Below are 24549 nucleotides of genomic sequence, written 5' to 3' on the forward strand. Positions count from 1 at the left end.
CTTCTCTGCAATAGGGCTGCACAATTGGCTTAACCCTGTTGTTGTTCAAGAAAGCCTAATACTAAAAATGTGCTTTCAGTACACAATTGACAAGGCTGTGCAGAGAAGACAGCACAAACCTGTTCACCCATAAGACCGTGAATGGTATAATTTCCTTTGTACAATCTTGATGTATTTTCACTCTTTGTATTTTGTAAGCAACATGTATGTAGCTTTACATGCTGCATTGGCACCTTCCGAAGCAGATGGAAGGAAATGTAGTGATGGAGTTTGATAGAGAATAGCAAATGATCTGCTGGTGAACCTCATCCCCCTCTGGGACTGAAGTCTGGTCCTGAGCCAACATCAAACAACCTTGCTGGAGGCTGCAAGGAACCTTGGGATAAAACACTGGCAGTATCTCCTCAGGTAGAAAACAAGTGAAGAGGTTTGGAGTTCCTGTTTGATGAATCGGGAGACCTGCCAAACAAAACCAGTTTAATCAATTAAAAAAATAACATACTTGGTTACCATAATTAGACAAACCTTCAGATTCAACTTTTGTTTGACATGCAAGCAACTTATGGAGTAACTCAGTATCACTCACACACTGACTAACATTTGGCAGACGACAAGAGGGTCATTGGTCTTCTTGTTCACATATGCCTCCAGGAAGTCAAAGCAATAATGGATTCAGTTTAACTCTACAAACGTATTGTGATAGCTGTATCAAGCAGGGAAGGGAATAGCTGCTGCCATTGCAACTTTAATGCCCCCTGATGGCAGGGAGCTTTACAGCTTTGCCCTTGGATGAAGCTTGCTTGTAAGATCTTTGCATCTCTGACGATGGTGGAAAGCTGTCCCCGTTTCATCTCCAGCCGCATTCTTCTCTGCATGGACTCAAGATGCTAGAAGCTTTCAAACGGATATGTATCTTTGATGAATGGATAACATCTAACATTTACTGAAGTAACTTCACTGAAACATCCATGGCGTTAACATTTCATCCAGCTCAAAGGCGCATGGCTGCTTTATTATTCATTGTCTGGGCAGAAGAGAAACACCAACATTTCTGGATTCGTCTGTGTATATTTAAGTTCCACTTTACCTTACAATTTGCAGTGTTTTGTATTTAATGTAGCTTAACATCCACATTGTTTTACCTAGCATTAGTAATATTTAAATAGGCTGTGTATTTCTTTCAACTGTCTGCTTGAATGTGACTTGCTCAAGGGCACCACGGCAGGGCAGGAGGTGAACTGGGACCTCTCCAAGTAGAAGTCCACACTCCATATTTAGGTCTGGTCGGGGACTTGAACTGGCGACCCTACGGCTCCCAGTCCACGCCCCTACTGACTGAGCCACTGCCGGACTTCACTATTCGTTGTAAGGACCAAGATGCTGGCACATATCTTTTATTTGAAAGATGCATTTATTGCATCATGTGCGTTCTTACTTTTAGTGTGAGTGTAAGCTTTACAGTATACTTGCACATCATTGACATGTGACTCTCTCTAGAGGAATGAGTCATTTACGCAAATTAAGAGTTGAACCTAATAGTGACCGCTAAATGCGATTCTTAAACTAAAAGCACAGTACCTTCTTGACAAACACTGCTCTACATTAAATGTTCGAGATAATTATATTATGTACACGGGATAAAATTGCCTTTCATCTAGTTCTTTATTTATATTCATGAAAAGCCTCTATGCAAGTCATTATAAGGGTCAAAGAAAGAACAGAAAGCACTATGGCATTTAACAGGCACTGTCTCTATCAAGCGATTTCACCTAAAGTCAAATGGATAATTCGACATGATGGTGTGAGAATAACGCTCTGATACTGGTGTAAACAATGGTTTTCTCTCATTCCAACACCATGCCATATGGTGCCTCGCTGAACAAATATGATACATGTAATGCCAAGCTCATTAAAGGAATGGTATGCTCATGACACTCATTTTTTAAAAATTATCATCCGATAAAACAGACCAGTCTCTGCCAGTCTCTCTTTTTTTTTTTAATCCGATGACATTATCAGTGATTTTAAACTGATTATATACCGAAATAACATCAACACTGTGGGCGCCGCCATTTCCCGGACGTGACGTAATCCATGCGTTTGGTTTTCGAAGACACGTTGATCTCCATGTTATTTACTGTAGTTTCTCTCTTCAAATATGCCTCACTGTATCGCGAAATATTGCCATAATTCGGATAGGAACAATCCACGGAATGCTCGGTTCCATCTGTTGCCAAAAGGTAAGCATAAGAAGTACATTCGGAGGCAGTGGCTAGCGAAATGTGGCCGGCCCGAACCGAGAGATATACAGGCTCATGTATGCAGCGAACATTTCACATTTCCGGACGACTACTCTGAGAGTATGATCAAACATAACATGGGATTTAAAGAACAACCATTACTCAATGGAGATGCAGTACCATCGGTCTTTCTGGTGTCATCACCGACCAGGACACCAGTTCGGCCAGTTGAGAAATCGCCCTCTGCAAGTGTGAAGCGACGGAGGAGCAGAAGTAGTGCTCGGAGTAAGAATAAGGTATGTTATAGCGCATTTCCATTGCAGCGGCTAGCCCCGTTTTAACGTCCTTTAGCGTCCAGGCCAGGACAGTTTTGGGTGGCCTTTCCATATAGCGTAGTACCGGCTAGTGTGTATTTTACCCCAGTTTTTTCCGGCCCCATAAAATCGTGATTCTATGGCCAGGGACAACGAAGCTGAGTATGCTAAGCTAGAGAGGGAATCGCTAGCCAGGGTGGTACTACATGCATACATATAGTATCTTATATCATCTTCCCATTATACACACATGCATTTCCAAACATTTGGACTACCTATGTTGCAAATGTATTATCTTTTCAATTTACACACGGCATCTATTGCACGTCTGTCCGTCCTGGGAGAGGGATCCCTCCTCTGTTGCTCTCCCTGAGGTTTCTCCCATGTTCCCTTTAAACTGTGGGTTTTCTTCGGAAGTTTTTCCTTGTACAATGTGAGGGTCTTAGGACAGAGGGTGTCGTATTGTCATACTGATATGTATGGCTGAATTCCCCTATCCAAAACTTGTTCCTCTGCTGACGAGTCCGAACTGAAATACTCCACCATATTTCCGTGTGTTGACAAAGTGAACGCATGGATGACGTCACGACCATCACGTGACTACTGAAAATGGCAAACATGGCGGCGGCCAGACGGAATATACAGGTCTTGATAAAAAAGAGCTATAAAATCATTATTTACCGGGGAATATCGCTGATTTCTTCAGGGTATGGTTTAAACATAACGTTTCACTAAATACTGAAGTTTTGATTAATTATCTAATGAGTGGACCATTCCTTTAAGGAAGGTAGAATATGCATGAGTGTTCTCTCTGTGGTACCACGTCTTTTGAGCATTGTGATTTGCTGTGATTAACGCCTTTATTAATTGTTCATTCTTTTTTAATGTTACCCGGATGGACAGTGCTTTTCACCTACTAACGGTCTGGTTATCCAGCGTCTTTGGCACACAGCCCACATGATTTTGAAACTATATAAGTGAGATGCATCACTTTATTACACTTGATAACTCATGTTGGCCTCTGGACCCAATTAGGATTTAGATTTTCTTTTGATGTAAATACACAAAAGTGATCAATTATTGTAATTGTCAATTAGAATTACCTCGTTGAAGATTTGGAGATTTGCAGCTTGTTCCCTTTTCTAACTTCTCTCTGTGGCTCCTCTTTTGTTCCGTTATCATTTGGCAAAAATGTCAAATCTGCTGTCAAAAACAACCCACAAAATGATCCATCCGATGTGGGGAAGACTGATTCCACTAGTATACTTAAATGTTCAATATAATTAAGTTATTACAGAATTTAAAAACGTGCTTAAAAGTCAACTATATGTTTGTATGTTGATGCAACACTACATTAAAGTAGCTGTCCATGCCTAGTTTGTAATACCCTTTGTTGTTCTGTTTGAAGGTGATTTCTAACTTAATTTCTCCTAAACATTTTTATTCAGCGGCATCCTTTACAGCTACATATCTCACACTTCCTTGGGGGAATTCAGTTTTCTTGGATGATGACATTGCCTATAATAAGGTTCAGCACGCACTGGCTTTCCTATCAAGCCAATCCTCTGCTGCGGCTTAAGCTGAGATGGGTCTCTCACCCAGTGGGTCAACTGAGATGAGCATGGCACAGACCCGACATCCATTCACCCCCAAATGGGTCGATGATGCACAGCCATGGGGCTCCAGCACATCGCCCTGGAGTGTCAAGCAGAACATCACCCACTGGCGGCCCTGTCAAGGTCATCAAAGAGAGCGCTGGTCCGGACATGTGCCGTCAGAGTGAGAAAACCGCCACGAGCGTGCATGAGCGACGGACCGAGGAAGTCTCCATAATGGCAAAGACGCTGGAGGTCAGCTTTATGTTGTACTCTCCATGCAGCAGTACACTTATCAAACATGGCACAGTCCAGAAAAATATGAGAGAATAAATGTGAGGATAGAGCAGTGGTCCTCAACTGGTCAGGCCTCGGGACCCACTTTTTACTTTGTCAATACATCGCGACCCAACATTTTGAACCACTCAAATCTATTCAACAAAAAATCGTGCTGTAATATATACCCTTTTCAGCATACAATATTAATTAAAGTGAAGTACAGTGCATACATCCCTTATATCCCTTCACAGAACTAAAGTATGCTTTAAAAAAAGGTTTAATGAGATGATGGAATCAAAGCTGAACTGTATCACATAAAAACGTGACATGCTGAAAACCCAACCCCAGGAGATTTTTAGAAATACTAACATATAAACTATGCATTCTGGTACACTCTGAGCAGAAAATAAATAAATAAATTACAACCCAACATTTTATTAATATTTCATGCCATTGTTTGTTTTTCACTTTGTTCTGACAGCTGAACTTGTCTGTGTGAATTACTTTGTGGGTAAGGGTAGATAGCCCCCATTGTTTTGCGACCTGTCAATCATCAAACCGGGGGTCATATTTCATTATGTGTTCATTTTTATCTGAAGTTGTACCCATGGATGTATAACGAGTTCAATCAGGAGAGACGTGATGTATGTAATACATGTTTATTATCCGTCACATTATATAAATGAAACATAATGATAGTTTATAACAAAAGAACGAAATGGCGTTTGGCGATTACGCCCAGGTTTTGTAGGATATCATTCGGGAAGGGAAAGAACCGTTTCCGATGAACCCCCCCGGGTCTAGACACTGGTGGTGGTGATAAGTGGTTAGGTCCGGTTGGAAGGGAGAAGGTTAAGCTTGGTCCTGAGTTCAATCAATCAATCAATGTTTAGTCATATAGCCCGATATCACGAATATTACATTTGTCTCAGTGGTCTTCACAGTGTGTACAGAATATCAGTATGACAATACGACACCCTCTGTCCTTAGACCCTCACATCGTACAAGGAAAAACTTCCGAAGAAAACCCAGTTTAAAGGGAAAAATGGGAGAAACCTCGGGGAGAGCAACAGAGGAGGGATCCCTCTCCCAGGACGGACAGACGTGCAATAGATGCCGTGTGTAAATTGAAAAGATAATACATTTGCAACATAGGTAGTCCAAATGTTTGGAAATGCATGTGTGTGCATGCGTGGAGTTGAAAGCAGGAGGCGAGGGGTGGAGGAGGGTTGCGCGTTGACACCTGAAAGACAGCTGGTAGAAAAGGGGAGAGCATATATAGAGGGATTAACAGGTGCGATGATTAGGCTTGTGAATGGAGGGAAGTGATAGGTTGGCTAAGGAGTGGCGCTCTCTCTCATCTAGTGAAAGGAGCGAGTATTGTCATGACGTGCAATACGGAGTGATGGGTCTTCCTGTCTGAACTTGCGCTGAGCTTCATTAGTTATACCGCAAAGTTATTCTCCGTGGGGACTTCCGGCAACAATCTTGATTCTGATTGGCCAGAAGACCCGAAAACATCAGCAAATATGTTTTATTGAGAAGATGATCACTACAGTACGTGACAGAGGTTTTCAAAAAAAAAAATCACTTTTTTTCCCCCTCACATCCGTGACCCATTCAACACCAGTTGAGAACCACTGAATAGAGCAGTGGTTCCCAAACGGTGTGCCGCGGCACACTGGTGTGCCGTGAGGCAAGTCCGGGTGTGCCGTGGGATTTTGTGACAACCATACGTTATTATTGCAATATACAACTACACAAAAATAATTATTTTTAATTTACTATATCAGTACTTTGTAGGTTTATATGTACGTAATCTGCGCAAGTTGCGCGTCCACATCTCCACGTGCAGTGCTGCATACACATGGCTGAGTCAGCGATAACTCTCGAGGGGTGGAGGTATGCCCATTATTTTGAGTTCATCCGAAGAATAGACAGGAATGTGACGGTGAGGTGCAAACTGTGTCCAGGCCAGAAGCTGTTATCCACTGCTGTAAACACCACGTCAAACCTCAACAAGCACCTGCAAAGAACACATGCTAAGGTGGAGCTACCGCACAAGCTATTTGTTGTTTGTTTATATCAGTCTGTTCTTCTTCTCTGTCTTCCGGTTGTTGCCTGTTTTGAATGACAAATACACACTACCGCCGCCTGCTGGTAAGGAGAGTTATTGCCACTCACGCATGCGCAGTTCGTACGTGCTCAGCTGAAGTCTTTGCGGTGTCTGGTTCCAGTGCAACACATGGCCAACACGCAGGAGAACACGCCGACGCAACAGCGTGAGCAGAGATAGACTGCGCAAAATATACAGATAGCAGGAGACAGAGGACAGCCACGGTCAGATAGGGAAACATTCAGGATCTGGATCAGTCTTATGCGACAATGGAAACTGAACTAAAGAGAACATTTGAAACTTTAGCAGTCTGCGTGATCTGCCTGCAGGGAGGGGCGGGCCGGCCCTGCGAGAAAAGTAACGAGTAAAGTAACGAGTTACTTTATGTAGAGAGTAACGAAGTAGTGTAATATATTAGTAATTTGTAATATGTACTTTTTTTTAGTAACGACCCCATCTCTACTGAAATGTTACATTTATAATTTGTAGTTCAGGACCATGGACAATGCAGCTTCCTTGCATTGACAGTTCTCTGTGCTGAGTTTCCTTTGTCTCATTTTTAATGTTGTGACCTGTCTGGTTTAAATGAGTGTGTTGCTGCTTTGATGAAGCCTAATTTGATAACGTTTCAAATTAATTTCTGAAATATTTCGTTAATAAATATTTCACGAGTAATATAGTTGTCTTTGTCACATTTTATTTGGCATTAGTAAATAATTATGCACATTTACAGATATTGTACATGATATGAGTGATAACACGTGTTATAAGGGCTATTTTGCACAATAGGTGTGCCTTGGGATTTTTACTTTTCCTTTGGTGTGCCTTGGGCACAAAAAGTTTGGGAACCACTGGAATAGAGGACTGTCAAAGCACAGCAAGTCTTTTCATTCAATCCTTCTGCTGCACTTCATACGCAACACTATGCAAAACCACTCTCGATAAATAGGTTATGGTTCTACATTAGTCTGAGGCCATTAACATAACATGAAAGGTAGACTTTCCATTATGAACAAAAAGTCATTTTCTTAAAAGCCACTCCAACATAATTGAGCACCACCACATACAACTGCTTCTGAATGGAATAATTGTTCATTAAAATCCATTTAGTCACTGTGTAGGATATTTTCGAAAATGGCTCATTTCTTAAAATTGTCTATTTTGTTGACCCTCTTCCAAAGTTTATTTGCATTGTTTATCCAGCAGTCCAGCTGATTGTTATGTTAAGCTGAACATGAACATGTAGCTTATCTTAAAAGTAGCTCACAGTGTTGGTTCAGTCATCAACATTCAGTTAGAGTCTCCCAGATGTCTTGAGTTCTCTTTATCTACTGTTTCTTCACTCATTATTTGCTCTCCCTTTTATTTAAATCTCATGTATTTCCCAAATTCCTTTTTCTTGTCCTTATAGAGAGGCGAAGTCCCGCCCATCTACTTCCGCCCATTAGACCTTATTTCTGAAACATTATGTATTGAAGTCAATGGAGAGAGAAAACGTATCTTTCGATCCCGTTTGAATTGTGCCATGAATTACACATATGATGTTTGTCAGTCTTCAAAAATAATTTCCACATCAAAAAAGTCACAGTTTGTCTTAAAACTGTTAAATATAAGACTATGAAAAATACGCAACTAGAAAGACTACAAATCCCAGAATCCCGGTCCCGCATGCTGGCTCTTACGGAACCGACTAACTCCCCTTGTGTGTATGTACAGCTCTCAACGTGCCCAGACTTGGAGTGATTTTCACCTCGTTTAATACCATTCGAGTGAAATGTGCCAACGTGACGGCCGTCTTGGTGTGTGGGGCGAGACGGGAGATGTAGTTCATTGAGAGCTTCACACAAAACAATGTGTTACTCCACAGTTTTACGACACATTTTAATTGTTTTGACAAACATCATATGTGTAATTTGTGGCACAATTTAAACGGGATCAAAAGATAATCTTTCTCTCTCCATTGACTTCAATGCATGATTTTTCCGAAATAAGGTCCCATGGAGCTCCACCGGAAGGGGAGGGACTTCGCCTCTATCTTATTAACAACTTTTCATCCTTCTTGACTTTGTCATTATTACCCATTTTTTCTCGTCCCTCTGCTCTCGATAGAGCTCTCAAATTTGTGTGGGTTTTCAAATCATTCTCTAATTCTCTTTGCCATTTTCCTGTTCTTTCCATTTCGCCCTGCGGCTCCTGCTCCCTCAACCTCTCATGTCCTTTCAAATCTCTCTTTTCATTTGTCTGGCTCCCGTCCTCCCTCTGCCTCCCTCTCTCTCTCTTTTACATACTCCTGATGCGCTCCTGCTGGCCCCGGTCTGTCCGAAGGGATTAATTGATAGTGAGAGATAATAAATCTTCCCATTAGGCGCAAGGCCCCTGCCCATCGCTCATTATGCGCCCACTGCTCCTCAACGCTGTGGCCTGGGGTTTCCCCTTGCTTTCTCAACATGCACGTCTGCCATCAGTAGCCAGCAAGGTTAAACTCTGCCTATTGCAGTCGATGGCTATTTCACGTCACGACGCATATTCAGTCATGATCACAATTGAAGGCACACACGTTCATTCCTTCCGCTTTTTCTCTGTAGTTTTGCAATACTCAGCTTTCTGAAGCGACTGTTATTTTTGATTGTTTTGCTTTAATTTAGGTCTTAATGTGTGCATGTGTATAATGTATCTTTTGATTGTGTATATATAGGTATATACATATTTGCATACATATTTTTTATATATATTTGTTTTTGTATTCGGGATTGTGGGAAACGGTATTTCGATCTCTCTGTCTGTGCACACACACTGACATATTGACAATAAAGTTTACTTTGACTTTCTTCATAGACCTGAGTGGCTTTACATCCAGCTGTTGCATGCTTGCTGTTTCTATACTTGTATATTTGTCTACTCAAAATGTAAAAACTAAAACAATCCTTGCTTTTTAAAAAGGCTCCTTTTGGTTTCTTCTTATAAGGCAGTGTATGTTACCTCGGAAAGGTTTCATGGTTCTGAATAACTCTGTGTACCTGTCCCTGAGACACTTTTGAGAGATCTTTTAGATGTTCAGCCTTCAAAGGTTCCTTCATTTCTTTTTGTTGGGCACAGAGAGCTGCCGTATGCATTAGTCTGTTTTGAAGTTACTGACCTGTATTATGCTACCTACCCAGGCAGCTGTTTGCTCATCTCTTCTCTAGTATCTAAATCAGTGGTCCTCAACTGGTCAGGCCTCGGGACCCACTTTTTCCTTTGTCAATAGATCGCAACCCAACATTTTGAAGCACTCAAATCTATTCAACAAAAAAGGGTAGATAGCCCCCATTGTTCTGTGACCTGTCAATATTCAAACCGGGGGTCATATTTCATTATGTGTTCATTTTTATCTGAAGTTGTACCCATGGATGTATAACGAGTAGTTATACCGCAAAGTTATTCTCCGTGGGGACTTCCGGCAACAATCTTGATTCTGATTGGCCAGAAGACCCGAAAACATCAGCAAATATGTTTTATTGAGAAGATGATCACTACAGTACGTGACAGAGGTTTTCAAAAAAAAAAATCACTTTTTTTCCCCCTCACATCCGTGACCCATTCAACACCAGTTGAGAACCACTGAATAGAGCAGTGGTTCCCAAACGGTGTGCCGCGGTTGTACCCATGGATGTATAAAGAAGAGTTATACCGCAAAGTTATTCTCCGTGGGGACTTGAGAAGATGATCACTACGTGACAGAAGTATTCAAAACCGTTTATGGTCTCCGGTACTTCCAGTCCAACGCCGACTGCATGCACAGCGTTAGAAAATTGGGCCTTCAAAATAAAAGTTTGACTTTTTCCCCCCAAAAAAAATAAAAATTCCAATTTTTTTTTCTTCACTCACACATCCGCGACCCACTTGAAACGGGTCCGCGACCCACCAGTTGAGAACCACTGATCTGAATCATGTCATTGTGAGTTTTGTAGTATAATCTGTTTTGCTTTGTTTGACCTTAATAGTAAATGTGGCAAAACATATTGTCGATAGTAATCACGCTTATTAACCAAGCAGTGTGTTTACCATGTTTGTGTGCCCCTTCAATTTGACTTTCAGTCACATAATGCTGCTCCCAAAAGTGAAAATTGTTTGGCATTCAACAATTGGATCAGCATGATATTTTTTAAACAAAACCTTGCTGCACATTGCTTGTTATGTGTACTTTATGCACAATGGGATATTTAATCAGAACACAAGCGGTGCACAATTTGGGAATCTTAGTTTTCTTCAAAGTCAATGATTTTAAATTGATATTATGGTCCATTACATTTGCTTGCTTTTAATGATTCACTGTGCTTTTGATGTTCATTGGTTGTACCTTATATTTAGATAGTGCTGTGATCCCTGCTGTCATTGATCAAATCTTATCCACATTAATCTAAATGTATCATGTTGCTATAATGCGGTAATAAATGGTAATGGTACATTTAGCCTAAAAACCTAATGATTGCTTGATACTCTAATTACAGGGCAAACATAGAGATGGTAAATATCCAACGATAAGGAACTCACATTTCACTTTACCATGCCAAATGTTCATGTTTTTTGCAGGGTGACAAAACGCCAATCAATCAGTAGGGGAGATAAAGTTTGTATTTTTTATTTAAAATGTCATATAACCCATACAGCAAACTGTACAATTGAATTATTCACAATGTGTTAAAAAGAAAATAATTCAACACCTTCTCTATAATATTTAGATCCATTTCCCCATGTTCTACTCGGATGTCAGTCTTTCTAATGTTCTCTTAACACATACAGTTACTAGGAAAACAAGATCGCTTTTTCCCCCCTGTTTTTTTACAAAACCTTACAAAAACTATATTCATAGAAATTCTGCATGTCAACAAAGAAAACCCTGGTTGGTACCAACATATGTATCGTATTGTTCGAGAGGTTTTCTGCCAAATAATATAAGCTGTGCAACTAAAAAGAAAGGTATACATAAAAAGGCATGTGACTGCTGGAAAATCTAAACTCATAATCACACACTTCTAATGGAACACAGGATATGTAGCTTACATTTTGAATTACTTTTCTCTCACATTTCATACAATTTTTGTGTAAAATGACATTATTATTCACATTAATTTATAAAAAAGATGTATATATTCAGTAACCAAACTGACTGAATCAGCCAAATCCGAAACCCTGTTGTAATTCCAACAAATGTTGATTATAATGAATTTTTCAATTATTTTCACATAATATTACAGAGGTGACATACAAGCAAACTTGAGTCTTTGAATCACCTCCATGGAAAGCTACAATACACATGAGGGTAACAGCAACGTCTTGTAACCACGAGTCAGCCGCAGCCAAAGACAAGGTCCTAATTGGGATTTTTAAGAGCAGTAAAGGTCCAGTTACACAAGATAAACCCTAAGTCTCCCTATTCGAAGAGTGTCCCCTAAATTCTTTCCATTTCACGTTCACCTTGTAGAAATATCGGTCATCATAAACGAGGATTTACATACAGTTTTCCAACTGGATGATAGTTATCCAATATACTATTATATAATGCATTTCCATTAAATAAATAAAAAAGGTTTGGGGCTGTGGAACTGGGGTAAAGTGAGGAAGTAGGTTAAAGTGACCTCTCTAATGAAATAAATAGCATCTATTCTAGAACATATTTGACTGTGAACAGAATTCATTTATAACAGTATAAATTTAGCAAAATACATTTTCTCCTGCTGATCTTATCTACATACTCTACTCTGCAGAAGGGAATCAATAGACAATTATACAGTGGATCTCTACCAAACCAATGCTAACTTTTACAGGTTGGACTTTCCTTGGATCATAGATAAGTGTTTTTTTGACTCAACGTATCGACATCGTAAACCTCACAGAGGTTTGCTGGTCGTTCGGCCCCCAGCTGACAGACTCCTCAATCTTCTGACGGCATGACATTTGCTGAAGATATACACTTACTCAAAAGGCATGAAAGTCAACATGACCACACAAAATCATCATATCTTATCTATTCATCACATTATCGTTCAGCATTTGCACGCACTACACATATAGATTTATTCTGTCCACGTTGGGAATTTAAACAGAAAAAGCTTGTGACTTTCAAGTCTGAGATAACCTTCAAAATGTGTTCACAGTTAAAACCAAACCCTCTTAATCGGTTTCATGATGCTAACAATCTGTTTCCTGCCAACAAGCATTAATCACACAAATTAAGAAACTGTTGAAGCAAGTTTTCAGAATTAGTTTGGATGTTAAATAATCCTGTAGCCACACATGGACTAGAATGTTGTTTTATGGATATGGCACCAGTAAATGTACATTTAATACAAAATAAAAAAAGTTTGGAGGTCACAGTATCTAATCTTTTTGTCTCTGTGACCTAATATGTTTCTGTGTATTTATAAGTACAGACCTGCTACCATTTGATCAAAGATTAACACACAAATGTTTAAAATTGGTTTATATTCTCAGTATTTACCAGATTTTTAGAAATCAAGATCGTTTCATTAAGTTATGTTTTATTGTGTTTAGGAGAGATGTTCTATTTCGAAATCCTTTTTTAAGTAAAATACACTGCCAAAATTAACATTTGCTGTGTATTAATATTGCCTTGCATTGTTGGAAAAACTGCTCCCCTTAGTCCCATTTCAACCATTCATATTGACTTTGCATTGAACACAATATTAGCGCTCTCTTAAAAACAAGGTGGGCAGGACCTGGCCTGAACTGTACTGAACCTAGTTATGATGAATATTCAAATCTTTGGCAATCAATATTTTATCTAATTTCATTATGTTTAAACTCCTTTTGACATAGAATGTACTTTTGCTGAAATCAATCTCTGCATTTATAATGAATTGCTTGTGTGTTACAATATAGTTAATCAACTCCAACAGTTCTGACTCTCCATGGGTTTCCAACAGCAGCAATACTGCAGATACTCGTCCTTCCAGCAAACCAAAACATCTCGTCTCATGACCTGTAGCCTATGACTCAAAGATAACCATTGAAGCCTCGAAAACATGTTTGAGGTAACATTATTTACTGCCATCAAAAGCCATTTGGAAGCTTGTCTAAAACAGGATGAAAGTAGGAACTTTTTTTATCATTTAATTGTGGGGCAAAACTGATCATCAACTAAAGCTCTTTGTCCTCCATGTATATCTAATTTATTGCCATTCTTAACACCGCCTTTCTTCTTGCTTTTGTCCGTATTTCGTCAGTCTTTTCACTGTTTCCTTGAACAGTCTATATTTTTCTTGTGTTTCTGTGTTGCGCACGTAAACATCAGACTTGAAACTGATCATTTGGGTAAATCGACTTCCCCCAGCCTCTTGCAAATATTACTTTTACCTCTTGTGGTTTGGAATACAGTCGTGAATGTTGTCATACCTGTGTGGCTGAGGCTGCCATTTTGAGATGCCCATGTTTAGTTAGTGTCCCCATGTCATTGTGGTTAATGGTGAATCTGGTTATCCCGTCTATGCCATTGTCTCTAGTCTCTGGTACCCCCCGTGACACGCTGCTCAGGAGGCTCTTGCTCTGGGGGGAACACATTGTCACGGGAACACGGGGGTCATCCCAGTGCTGCAGCTCATATTGTCCGTTCCCGGGAGTCGTCGGTCGTTGTAGGCATGCATGTTGATCACTGCATCCGTCTTCACCATGACTGGAGGCTGAGGCTTGTGTTTCACCCGCCTCTCGTAGGTGAACGACAGTCTGATCTCGTCCACCATGACACTGCACAAAGACCTCTGGGTGAAAAGGGAGGATGAGGGGAGGAGAGCGAGAAGAGGGGAAAGGGACGGGGGGGTAAATGCCTTAGCTTTAAATTGTTCTGACAGCAGTGAGCGTTGACAGTCTAAAGAGCACACAACATGCATTGGGTCATTACAGATGGTGTGTGCGCGCCCATGGCTGTCAGCAAAATCAAATCTCACCAGCCCCCCACGTAGTCTGGACACGGTTCAATATCGCTCCGGGGAGTTAAGGAGTATGGTGCACGAGCATGCGTGCACCTACTTACTTTGCATGATACAAATGAGTGATTATGAACAGTTAGGAGTTCATGCTATTCTGACATCTCCAATGACTAATAATGGATTAATTCTCTATGCTCCAATTTGCAATTATGCCTGATAAAATAAGCACATGTTGTGGTGTTATGGCTCAAGTACTCATAGGGATTATCCACGGGCATGCAAATCCCTTTATAACGTGTTTGAACTCAAAACCATGAGTAGAGCACGGCGTTGGGTTAGAGGCTATGTTGGATAAGTGTCATAACAAACTTCTACGCTAAAATCGAGGCTGAATAAAACCGAAATCCTAGTGGAGCGTAATTAAATTAACGTTTGACTTGGTTTCCATCCATCCGAAACACAACAAAGATGAAATAAAGAACATTTCTCGCGTGTAATTTATGGGGATATATACCTGGTCATGTTCTGCAGTCTTCCTTAGCTTGTAGAGGAATTCAGCAATCGCCACAAAAATGGAGAGCACTAGTCCACATGCCAGCACGATGAATAGCCCACCCAGGTTATGAATACCCAAGGGGCCTGTCTCGTGACGCTCTTCGTCTAAGCAGCTGCTCACACTCCACCACTTCTGCCTCAGCATGTGTAGGCGCCCGTCCTCCAAGATATTTAGGATTGCCATGGTGATTTTGTCCCTGTACGGGGAGCCTGAAAGCAACATAAGGCCCGTTTTACTTTGGCAGAAGCGCCAGCTCGATTCTGTGATAATAAGGCTCATAAACACGGTTTGGCATGCTGTCTGACTGGTTTCTAAAAATGTATTATGATGCTGCATTGTTTAAAAAGTAATTACTCATCCTCATCCTTCTAAAAGGCAACAGAAAACGTAGAAAAAAAGCGGGGGATTTTTATATTGCTCGGTGTCTCAAATGAATGTCTTACCTTGGGGAGTGCCGATGCCGTAGCCTTTGCTGTCGATGAGCCCTCCCACCTGGGTCAGGTTACAGTTCCTCTGAGTAATGTAATCAATAGTTGCAGACTCCATAAGGAGGGCATAGTCTGACTTCAGCACTCTCTGAATCCCATCTTCAATAGACTTTACAAGGGAAGTGCTCGGCTTGCTGCTCATAAAGGCCCACATCTTCTCAAATGTAGAAACCTTGGATTTCTGTAAGGGATGGAAAGATCTAGGTTAGATATGTGAGAAGAACATGGTTCAATTATACAATGCTATTACCACTAAACAAAGGTTGAGCTCCAACAAAATTACCATTGACCAAATAGATTTATATGATTACTTCTACAGATCTCCATCGTCACAGGATTACAGGAAAGTAAATTGAAGCTTTGCGCACCTCTTTTCTCATGTGCTACCCAAGCAGCAATAATAGAATGCCTCTCCATTAGTCTTCCATCAGGCTATGTGGTATTTCATGCCATTTTATATGAGGTCACATTTATGCCATGTCTAATCGTAGATAATTACTGTCTAAAGACTATAAGCCATTTCAAATTGTGAAAGATGCTATTATAATAAGCCCCTCTTTATGTGGAACTACAGTAGGTTGCTTAAAACTGAGATATAATGGTCTGATATTAAAACTTAAAAGCACCAATTAAAATGTATAGGGAGAGCTGCCAAGTTGGCATCTTTGTCTCTAGATTTTAATGATATTTTGTTCACTGTCCAGATGGAGAAGAAGAGGTCAGGAGGAACATGTATAGCTCAGTACAGCTAAGTGTACAAAATGGCATGCTGTACAACCACCAATTTCATTCAACCTTTTAACAGATGAAAGCTACTTTCCTTTGAAGCAGTTGACTTACTTTATTGCGCTCTTATGCTTTCCATAAAATGTGAAACTTAAAATAACAACAACTCCCTATAAGAGGGGTGCAGATGACATGACAACCTACTGGGCAGCAGTGATTATGCAACATGCTTATTTTAATTGTATCTTAATGCCATTGACATTTCAAATGTTACATTATATCAGAGTACCTGCTCAGCAATCACGTAAACATTTACTGGTGAGTTATTTAATGCATCTAGTAGAAGGAAGAATTACACTGTATTGTGGTGTACTGTAGTATTTTAGGTCACCTGTCTATGAAGTGTTTTTCTCAAAATACCAAACAGATCACCCATTCCATGCCTCATATCCCTCTAATTCACTTCCTGTTTCAAAAGTGCTGATTTGGGGTATTAAACTTTAAAAAAAAATAAAAATTGATAAAAAAAGAAAAAGGAGGGGGCTGAGCTCATGCGGGACCCGGCAGCTACTGTCTAAACTAAATGCTGCCGTGATGAAACGCCATATCATGGATTATCAAGGATTATTTCTGAAACAGTCTGGAGCTCAAAGGCTTTCTCTCTTGCCGGTTATACCACAAGGTGAGTTCCTTTTTATTTCCTGCTTCTTCACACACATGCTCTCCAGTACAGGTTAGCTCTGAGTGTTAGCGATGCTAATGTAAACATCGACCATATTACGTCCAAAACAGTCGGGCATTGTTTCTGATGGCAACGTTTCTGATTGGGCCGTGGGTGTAAAGCCAGCCTACATTTCCGATATTACGTCATATCGGACACAAATCAGGATCAGCTCCGTTGTAGCCCCGTTTTTAGAGATTTGGGTACGGAGGGAGAGAGGGTTTTATTTTCTGACGCTGCGTGAGTTCCCCGACACACCGGGACGCGTCTATCGTTATTCCAACCCAGTTTAGATTTAACCACGCCCACTTCCGCATTACGCAAGAACGTAGCTCTACGCGATAGCGTCATAGACTTCTTCTTCGGCAGTTATAGCGGTCGCGGTAAAGCAGGATATTGAATAGTTGTTTTTTATCTTTCCAAATGATTTGTTGACTGAAAGTAAACGATCCAGTAATCAAAGCCATATCCAAGAGTCCTGAGATTGTATTACTGGTGTTTTATCATCTATAAATAGCCTCTGTGTGTATTCTCAAATGTCGTTTTCAGGACAAACAAAATACGTTTTAAATATCTTATCAGCTGGTGTAAGTGCAGAATATTGAATATAACCTTGTCTATTACTGTGTACTTCATTTATCTGACAGCATTATTTAATGATACCATTTTATATATATATTTATTTAATGATACTATTTTATATATACATTTATTCATATACACACACACTTATATGTACTCACACATGTATTTATTCATGTATACACACAGATGTACAGATTCAGATTTCGCGGGTGTGCCGCAGATTCAGATTTCGCGGGTGTGCCGCAGATTCAGATTTCGCGGGTGTGCCGCAGATTCAGATTTCGCAGCTGTGCCGCGTGAGGCAGTGATGTAACCATAGGGATGTAACGCCAGGTTGATGCTGTGACGTAACCCCGCGTCGATGCTTGCGTAATGCGGAAGTGGGATCTAAACTGGGTTGGAATAACGATAGACGCCACCGGGACACATATATGTATTAAAGACATACAAAAGTGCATTTTTCATGATAGGTCCCCTTTAAAGGCTGAGGGGCTAGGTGTGTAACTACTAGGGTTGACACATTCCGGTTGGTTTATTGGTTGATATGATCTTGTCAGACATTTCAAAGTATCATTGGTTGGATAATCGCTGTTGTTACTTATATGAGGAGAAAAGTACTTAATCCATAATCGTTTGGGCACGTGTGTGTAAGAGAGACAGATATAGCCCTCCCTCAGAGAGCACACACACAGTCCTTGTATCTTATGCTTGTGTCAGTCCTCAGACCTGACAATATTGCTACTGTAATGCATTAAGATGTTCGTTTTTGGGTTGGGTTAAACTGTGTGGATTGGCTATTACAACAGGTCTGGTGGGTGGGGGTATCATACACATCCAACCACTGTACCCTGTTTAATCATTTGAGTATGAACACATCAGAATTGGAAGATTTGAATACAATTGGTCTAATAATAGCCATACACTTTGGGTCTAATGTTATCATGTGTCCTTGGGCAAGACACTTCACCTGAACTTGCTCCTGTGGGTATTGTCCACAGTGACCATTGCATGTATAAAACATATGTGTAATGTGTGTATCTGTAAAGCGCTTTGAGCACTGGAAAAGCGCTATAATAAATGCAAGGAATTATTATTATTATTATTATCATTTAAGTACAACATAATTATATTAAATACAACTTATAAATAAAAAAAGGCAGTTGTATGTGTTGAATTAACTTAAAACCAATGTACAATTTCAAAAGCCTATATGCTAGATTCAGGGATATTTGTCGGTGGTGGATTTAGCAATGATCCATATCCACTATAGTAACCAGTCTCCACGTCTGGCTCATTACTAACCATCTATAATAGACTCTGCTCAAGCTATAAATTAATATCACATTTGAGTGTAATCTATGGCAACATCAAAGACCGTTTAGTTTGTCACTGACACATGAGTTTAGAAGCAAACCCATCCAGTTTCATACATCTGCAGCGCATTCATCTCCTCCCCGGTCTCCTCAGTATTTATCATGCTTCTCCGCCTCATTGAATCGGCATCATTAGGCCTTTCTGTAAGTGCAATGGGGAGCAGAGGGCACTTGAGCCATGCTGCTCTGATGAGGTAATTAAACACCTGTTTCTCCTTCTATGTATGAGGCTACAATCACAACTACAATTTATCAAAGTACACCGAATGATCTCAAATAATTCCTTTTACTTGGCTATTCAGAGAAACGGAAGGTTGATTTATTTTTCAAAGGGTCAAGGACTTGAGTCGGATCCAGGCGCACCAATTATCATTACAAAACATTTTCTATTCCAGGGATGGAATGTAATAACTAAGCAATCTTCCAGTCTTGTGATTAGTGTTGGTGGACTTCCAAGACGACACAATTGTTTTAAACCTGCATGATATCAGTAAAAAGCCAGAACCCAATTACTGATTCAAAGCTGGGGGGCACACTATTCAGAAGATTCAACAAAGAGGCAGTGTTTATGAGCGCCAGCATATTTGTGTGGGAATAAAAAAAAGGGGCAGACATATGCACTGGAAGAATCAATTTCTGCTTTCTTGCTATGTGGAATGTCATAAACGTATGGACGGCCTTCAATAGAAATGTACAGGGTTTTCATTTTCTTACTGGGAGATACTGTAACTATGTTATTCAGCTCCACAGTAAGCACCATCTAAAGCAAAGCTCAAAATAATAAAATGAAGTCAAAGGCCCTGCAGGCAATGCTGAAACTTTGGAATGAAAAAATCATTATGGAGAAACACATCAAACAGTGTTGAGAAGCGAAGCCGATGAAGAATTTGCCTTTGCTGTGGGAATTAAGATCTAACTGGAAAAAAATTATACATATTTATATATAGAGATATTTTTTTTCTTTGGAAACATGCCTGACATAGCGTTTTTTGACAGTCAACTTAAAACTTGAGGTCTTCTGCCTCATTTCTGAACACAAACATTCTACAGCACTATTTGTATTGTACATAATGTGGCATGTTTCAGCTGCAGTATGACTGTTTTCAAACTGAAGTATAATGAAACCAATTTAAGTGACTATATTGTTTGACAATTGTTACACTATACCTGAACAGTACCATCAGTAATTTGTTTTTTGTGAATAACACCTTCAAAATGATAAAATACCTCCATCTCATCATGACTATCCTTTATCGTGTTTACTGTACCTTGAAGAAAGTCATGGTTGCTCCATCCTTCACCACACCATACTCAATCTTGGTCTGCTTAGCGATGTCATCGGCTGAGTCCACAGGCGAGTCCATTCTCTCCACAGTGAGAAAGGCTGCTAGATTAGCAGTGTACGAGGATATGATGATGAGTGTGAAGAACCACCAGATCCCCCCGATGATCCTGGTGGACAGGGCTTTGGGCATCAGTTCTGAGCCTGGAAACAACACAATCAGAGCAATTATCTAGATACATGTGTACCTGCCAACATTGTAACCATATTAAACAAATGCAGGAAACAGGATCGCTTGCGTTTCTGTTAATTAGCCTGCAAATGTGTTTGGCAGTGCCACTGCAGTTGATCAAGGCACTGTTAGCGATGAAACAGAAAATGAAGCCAGTTTGGCAGTTTAGCTAAACTGTAAGCTAAAAACTCAGCATGGGCACATCAGATCAGTAAACTGTGTTTCTCAGGCTCCTATAGTCGGTACAACAAATGTGTTCAGCTCATGTAAGCATTTTAATTTGACCTTAATAACTAAACCAGCTCCCTATGTACTCATTCAGTTATTCATTTAGATATATCTTGTAATGAATTATACAATTGCGTGTGAATGTCTTGAAGCTGGAATTAGTCTTGATAAACCAGAAGACATGTCCTATGTATCTCAAACTGTTAGACTGGAAACAGTTTCATTTCATAGCTGATCACGTTATCCAGATGTACACAATAATATCTTTTGTAAACAACTCATCACAGTCCAGAAGGATATACATAAAGACATGGAACAGAGCCAGACCGACGGTACACCTCGACATCAGCCTTGACTTTCAGGGGTCCTCTGCCGAGTAATACTATGCTGTCAAGGGCTCACTGACTGGTGTTAAAGTTACTTTATATCTCATCTTTGACAACCTTTAAAATACCCTTGCGCTCTGTGCACTCTTTTACTTCCGTGAGAAGATTTATGAGGGCAATTCTAAAGAGTAACAAGCCCACAGACGGGGGGGGGGGGGGGCAGATTGGTCCGCTCTTTAACCTCTTCTACCAAATTTGATTGTATATGTCCTTTGTGGTTTGACTCTCATGGTTACAGACAAGGGAAGACAGTTGCATCTCTTAATTCACTATGACTTCACAATGGGGAAGATCAAGATGCATTCTCTGGTTGCACAAAAAATCAAGTGAAGAGAGGGGTAACTCAATTGAATTCCAGACTACAAAGTGCGGTTGTCAGCAGGGAACGGTATATGCGGCATCAGAGGACTAATACATATAAAACGCAGATCAGCCAGGGAAATGAAATGGTGTCAATATGCCGTGCATTCTTTTGACATATATTGTAAACTAAGGAAATAAATGTTTGAGGGAGGCGGCACTGATACTATTTCAGTAACCCAAACATCACATCCATCTCCCTGACTGCTGCCCCGCTCATTCACATTAATGCAGTAAATAGATGCCTCAAAGAAAGTCTATATATAGAATACACAAAACAATGAAGGTTAGGTTTATTTGTGTTAAAAATAGACCTTTTTAATATTGTGACTAGGTAAATAAATGTACTATTAATCACAAATAATAAAGCTGTATTATGCCATGTTGTTTGAATAAAGAGAGCTCCACAAGATCACTGATAAATACTTTTATAGACAAAAACTGTTGGATGAACAACATGGCCAAGTTAATGACTGCTGGTACACACGTTGCATTACCTGACAGCTATGAGAGGTTATTCTTCTCCTATACTGTAACTATCAGAAAAAAAGTATATTCCTAAAATTGAGCTTTTTTAAGAAGGCATACAAAATATTAGCTGGAAACGGAAAACAAGCTATGAAGTATATTGTTAGCTCCATATGCTAATGAGCGTATCCACCAGAACAACTATACACATCCTGCAGTAAGTAACAACCATTGCTTTGATGCCATGTTGCACATTGTTTACTTAAAATACAAACATGTTTTGTATGAGGTGTGCTTACTTAGGCTTTCACTCTTATTATAGGGTGGTACTAAACCTCCCCTTCTTGTTAGTCAGTGTTTATAAAAACCTAATCTCTCATGAGATGGCTTTGAAAGGCATTTGACAAAATCTTAACTCAATGTCCACTTGCTTCAAAGTGCTTTAGGGAGCTTCTTTTTTGAATATATAAAAAGTAGACTTGAATTTAAATGGAATATTCCTTTGGTTAAGGTCTAATTTAAAAACGATACTGTTGCATTTTTAACTCCTTTTAGATCTCTTCAGTCGTATGATTTATACATCAATGTGAAACATGATTTTGAGCAATTTCTATTTCAGTTTATTTCAACAGTTTTTCTCTGTAATGCTTACATTAACCAGCATTAGGCGAAACTCCATCGTTTTTAAACCTTATATCGACTGAGGCTGCATTTAAATTCACTATCTTTGTGTGTTAGTACTTTTTGCGACATTTGTGAATACTGACTATATTCAATAAGGAAGTTAATGTAAGTATAATGGAAACACAATGTCTATATCCATGCAAATACATTTCTTAAACAAAGCCCATAAAGAAGTCACTGCAATTCTCCCTTTTGAATACATTCACAGATGATCTCGTACCTAATGATGCTTTTGAATCAGTCAGTCTGACAAAGAAGAAATCTGTTCCCTGTAGATTTAGAAGTGCATTGTTCCACACAAGATGTCCTGGTTTCCTGTAGTGTTTTTCCCCACTAGCAATGCCTCACCTTACCACGAGAGAGCTACACCTTCCCATGAGATATTACATGCACTTAGCATTCCCTGTGTGAAGTCATAGCACAAACACCCTCTGTCCTTGCTTGAGGCTTCTACTTGTTGTTAATTGTTTTTAAATAATGACAGTTGTGAATGGAAATGTTTATTCAAAGTAAATCTTGATCTGAATCTCAAAAAGGGGCAAAGTTTCTTAATCAGAGACAACAAGTCAGCACAGATTAGCTTTTGCATAACGAACACAATGTCGTTATGCCTCAGACCAGGCATCTTGGAAATATTGAGACGAAATATGTTCTCGAACATCAAGGCATGTGAACATTTGGAATAAGTCAACTTGTAAATCAAAGACACTTTCTAAAATCATTTTATGTGGGGAAACCAATTGACAGGAAATGATCAGACATATGTTTGTTGTGAGCAACAGCCTACTGAGACCCCCAGCAAAGCATTTGAAGTGCACAAAGTGTTTGCTTCTGCACCTCCTCATATTGTGCCTCCTTTGTCTTGGCTATGACACTTTCCTCCCACAGACAAGCTGGTAGATTTTTTTGTGGATCTCCTCAAAGACGTCCATTTGCATTTTAAACATGTCAAAGAAATGGCTTCCATCTCGGCTTCTGTCACTGTGTGTGGCAGACAAGCGGAGGATGTCTGTGTATGTGACACAGACAACATATCCTCGCTGCTGCAGCCCAAATGGGTGTCGCCCAAAGCCAGAGTCAGTCTGTCCATTTTCAACTCTTAGAATGTATATGTAGAGGATCATTAACAAGATCCTTTTTTCACAATACTTAGTTAAAAAAACATGTAGAAACAGTTTTGCGTTTTTATTTTACACATTTTATTCGGTATTTAATTTGTCATTTTCGGTTCTCTAAAAATATATGATTTGCAAAACTGTACTTTTAGTATAATGTGAACCCAAATAAATAAAGAATTACAAAAAAAATCTATCATAATGAAGATAAACTTGCAACAGAACTTCAATATCCCAATTTAAACCTCTTTATTCAGGGACTATAACAAAGAAAAACAATATTTTCTTCGTGTAATTGTGATTGAATAACACATTTTACTGTGCTTTAAAATTAACATTGAGATCATAGTTGAGGGACATCATTTTTTTTTACATCATGACATGTACTAACATTTTCTTTATCTATCAAGCATTGTGTGACACATTTGAACATAACTCCCACATTCCTGTGCTGGGACTTGTGTTTAATTGCAGTAACCTCCACATGAGTCACATAGAGCTCAGGCTTTGATGGAGAGCCCTGGTAAGCATGCTACGAATTATAATAGGGAATTCTCCCCAGTTTAGCTGGAATAATACAGACTACTAACTAGTTCATTTTGATTTAATTCCATATTTTCCCTCCTGGCATCCAGATGCTACAGTTGCAGATCTCTGCCTGCACGGGTAATTTGTCGGCGCTGTTATGCATTTTTATAAGAATGCCGCCAGGCTCCCTTAATGAATTGCTCAATGTGTTTGCTATCCTTATGGGCAAAGATCCACTACCGAGCCTCCTTGATTTGCCTTCTTACTTAAGCATTGTATTACTCAGGACTCTTTCGCCCCACAGTTGACTTCATTATGTCATGTCTGGGCCTTCATTAGTTTACTCTA

The 24549-nt window shown here is 39.7% G+C and overlaps 1 protein-coding gene across 1 annotated transcript in view; it reads right to left on the reverse strand.

The window, feature by feature from the left end:
- Positions 1 to 14005: 14005 nt before the first annotated feature.
- The window catches only part of grik3 (glutamate ionotropic receptor kainate type subunit 3), a 104976-nt gene continuing 94432 nt past the window's right edge, over positions 14006 to 24549 (reverse strand). The window contains exons 13-16 of the mRNA XM_034102942.2: positions 20187 to 20404; positions 15469 to 15694; positions 14984 to 15234; positions 14006 to 14301 (exon numbers count right to left, since the gene is read on the reverse strand). Coding sequence (XP_033958833.1) covers positions 14107 to 14301; positions 14984 to 15234; positions 15469 to 15694; positions 20187 to 20404 — 890 coding nt within the window. The 3' untranslated portion in view covers positions 14006 to 14106. The remainder of the gene's footprint in view (positions 14302 to 14983; positions 15235 to 15468; positions 15695 to 20186; positions 20405 to 24549) is intronic.

This window comes from Pseudochaenichthys georgianus, chromosome 16 (assembly GCF_902827115.2).
Source record: "Pseudochaenichthys georgianus chromosome 16, fPseGeo1.2, whole genome shotgun sequence".
Classification (NCBI taxonomy): domain Eukaryota; kingdom Metazoa; phylum Chordata; class Actinopteri; order Perciformes; family Channichthyidae; genus Pseudochaenichthys; species Pseudochaenichthys georgianus.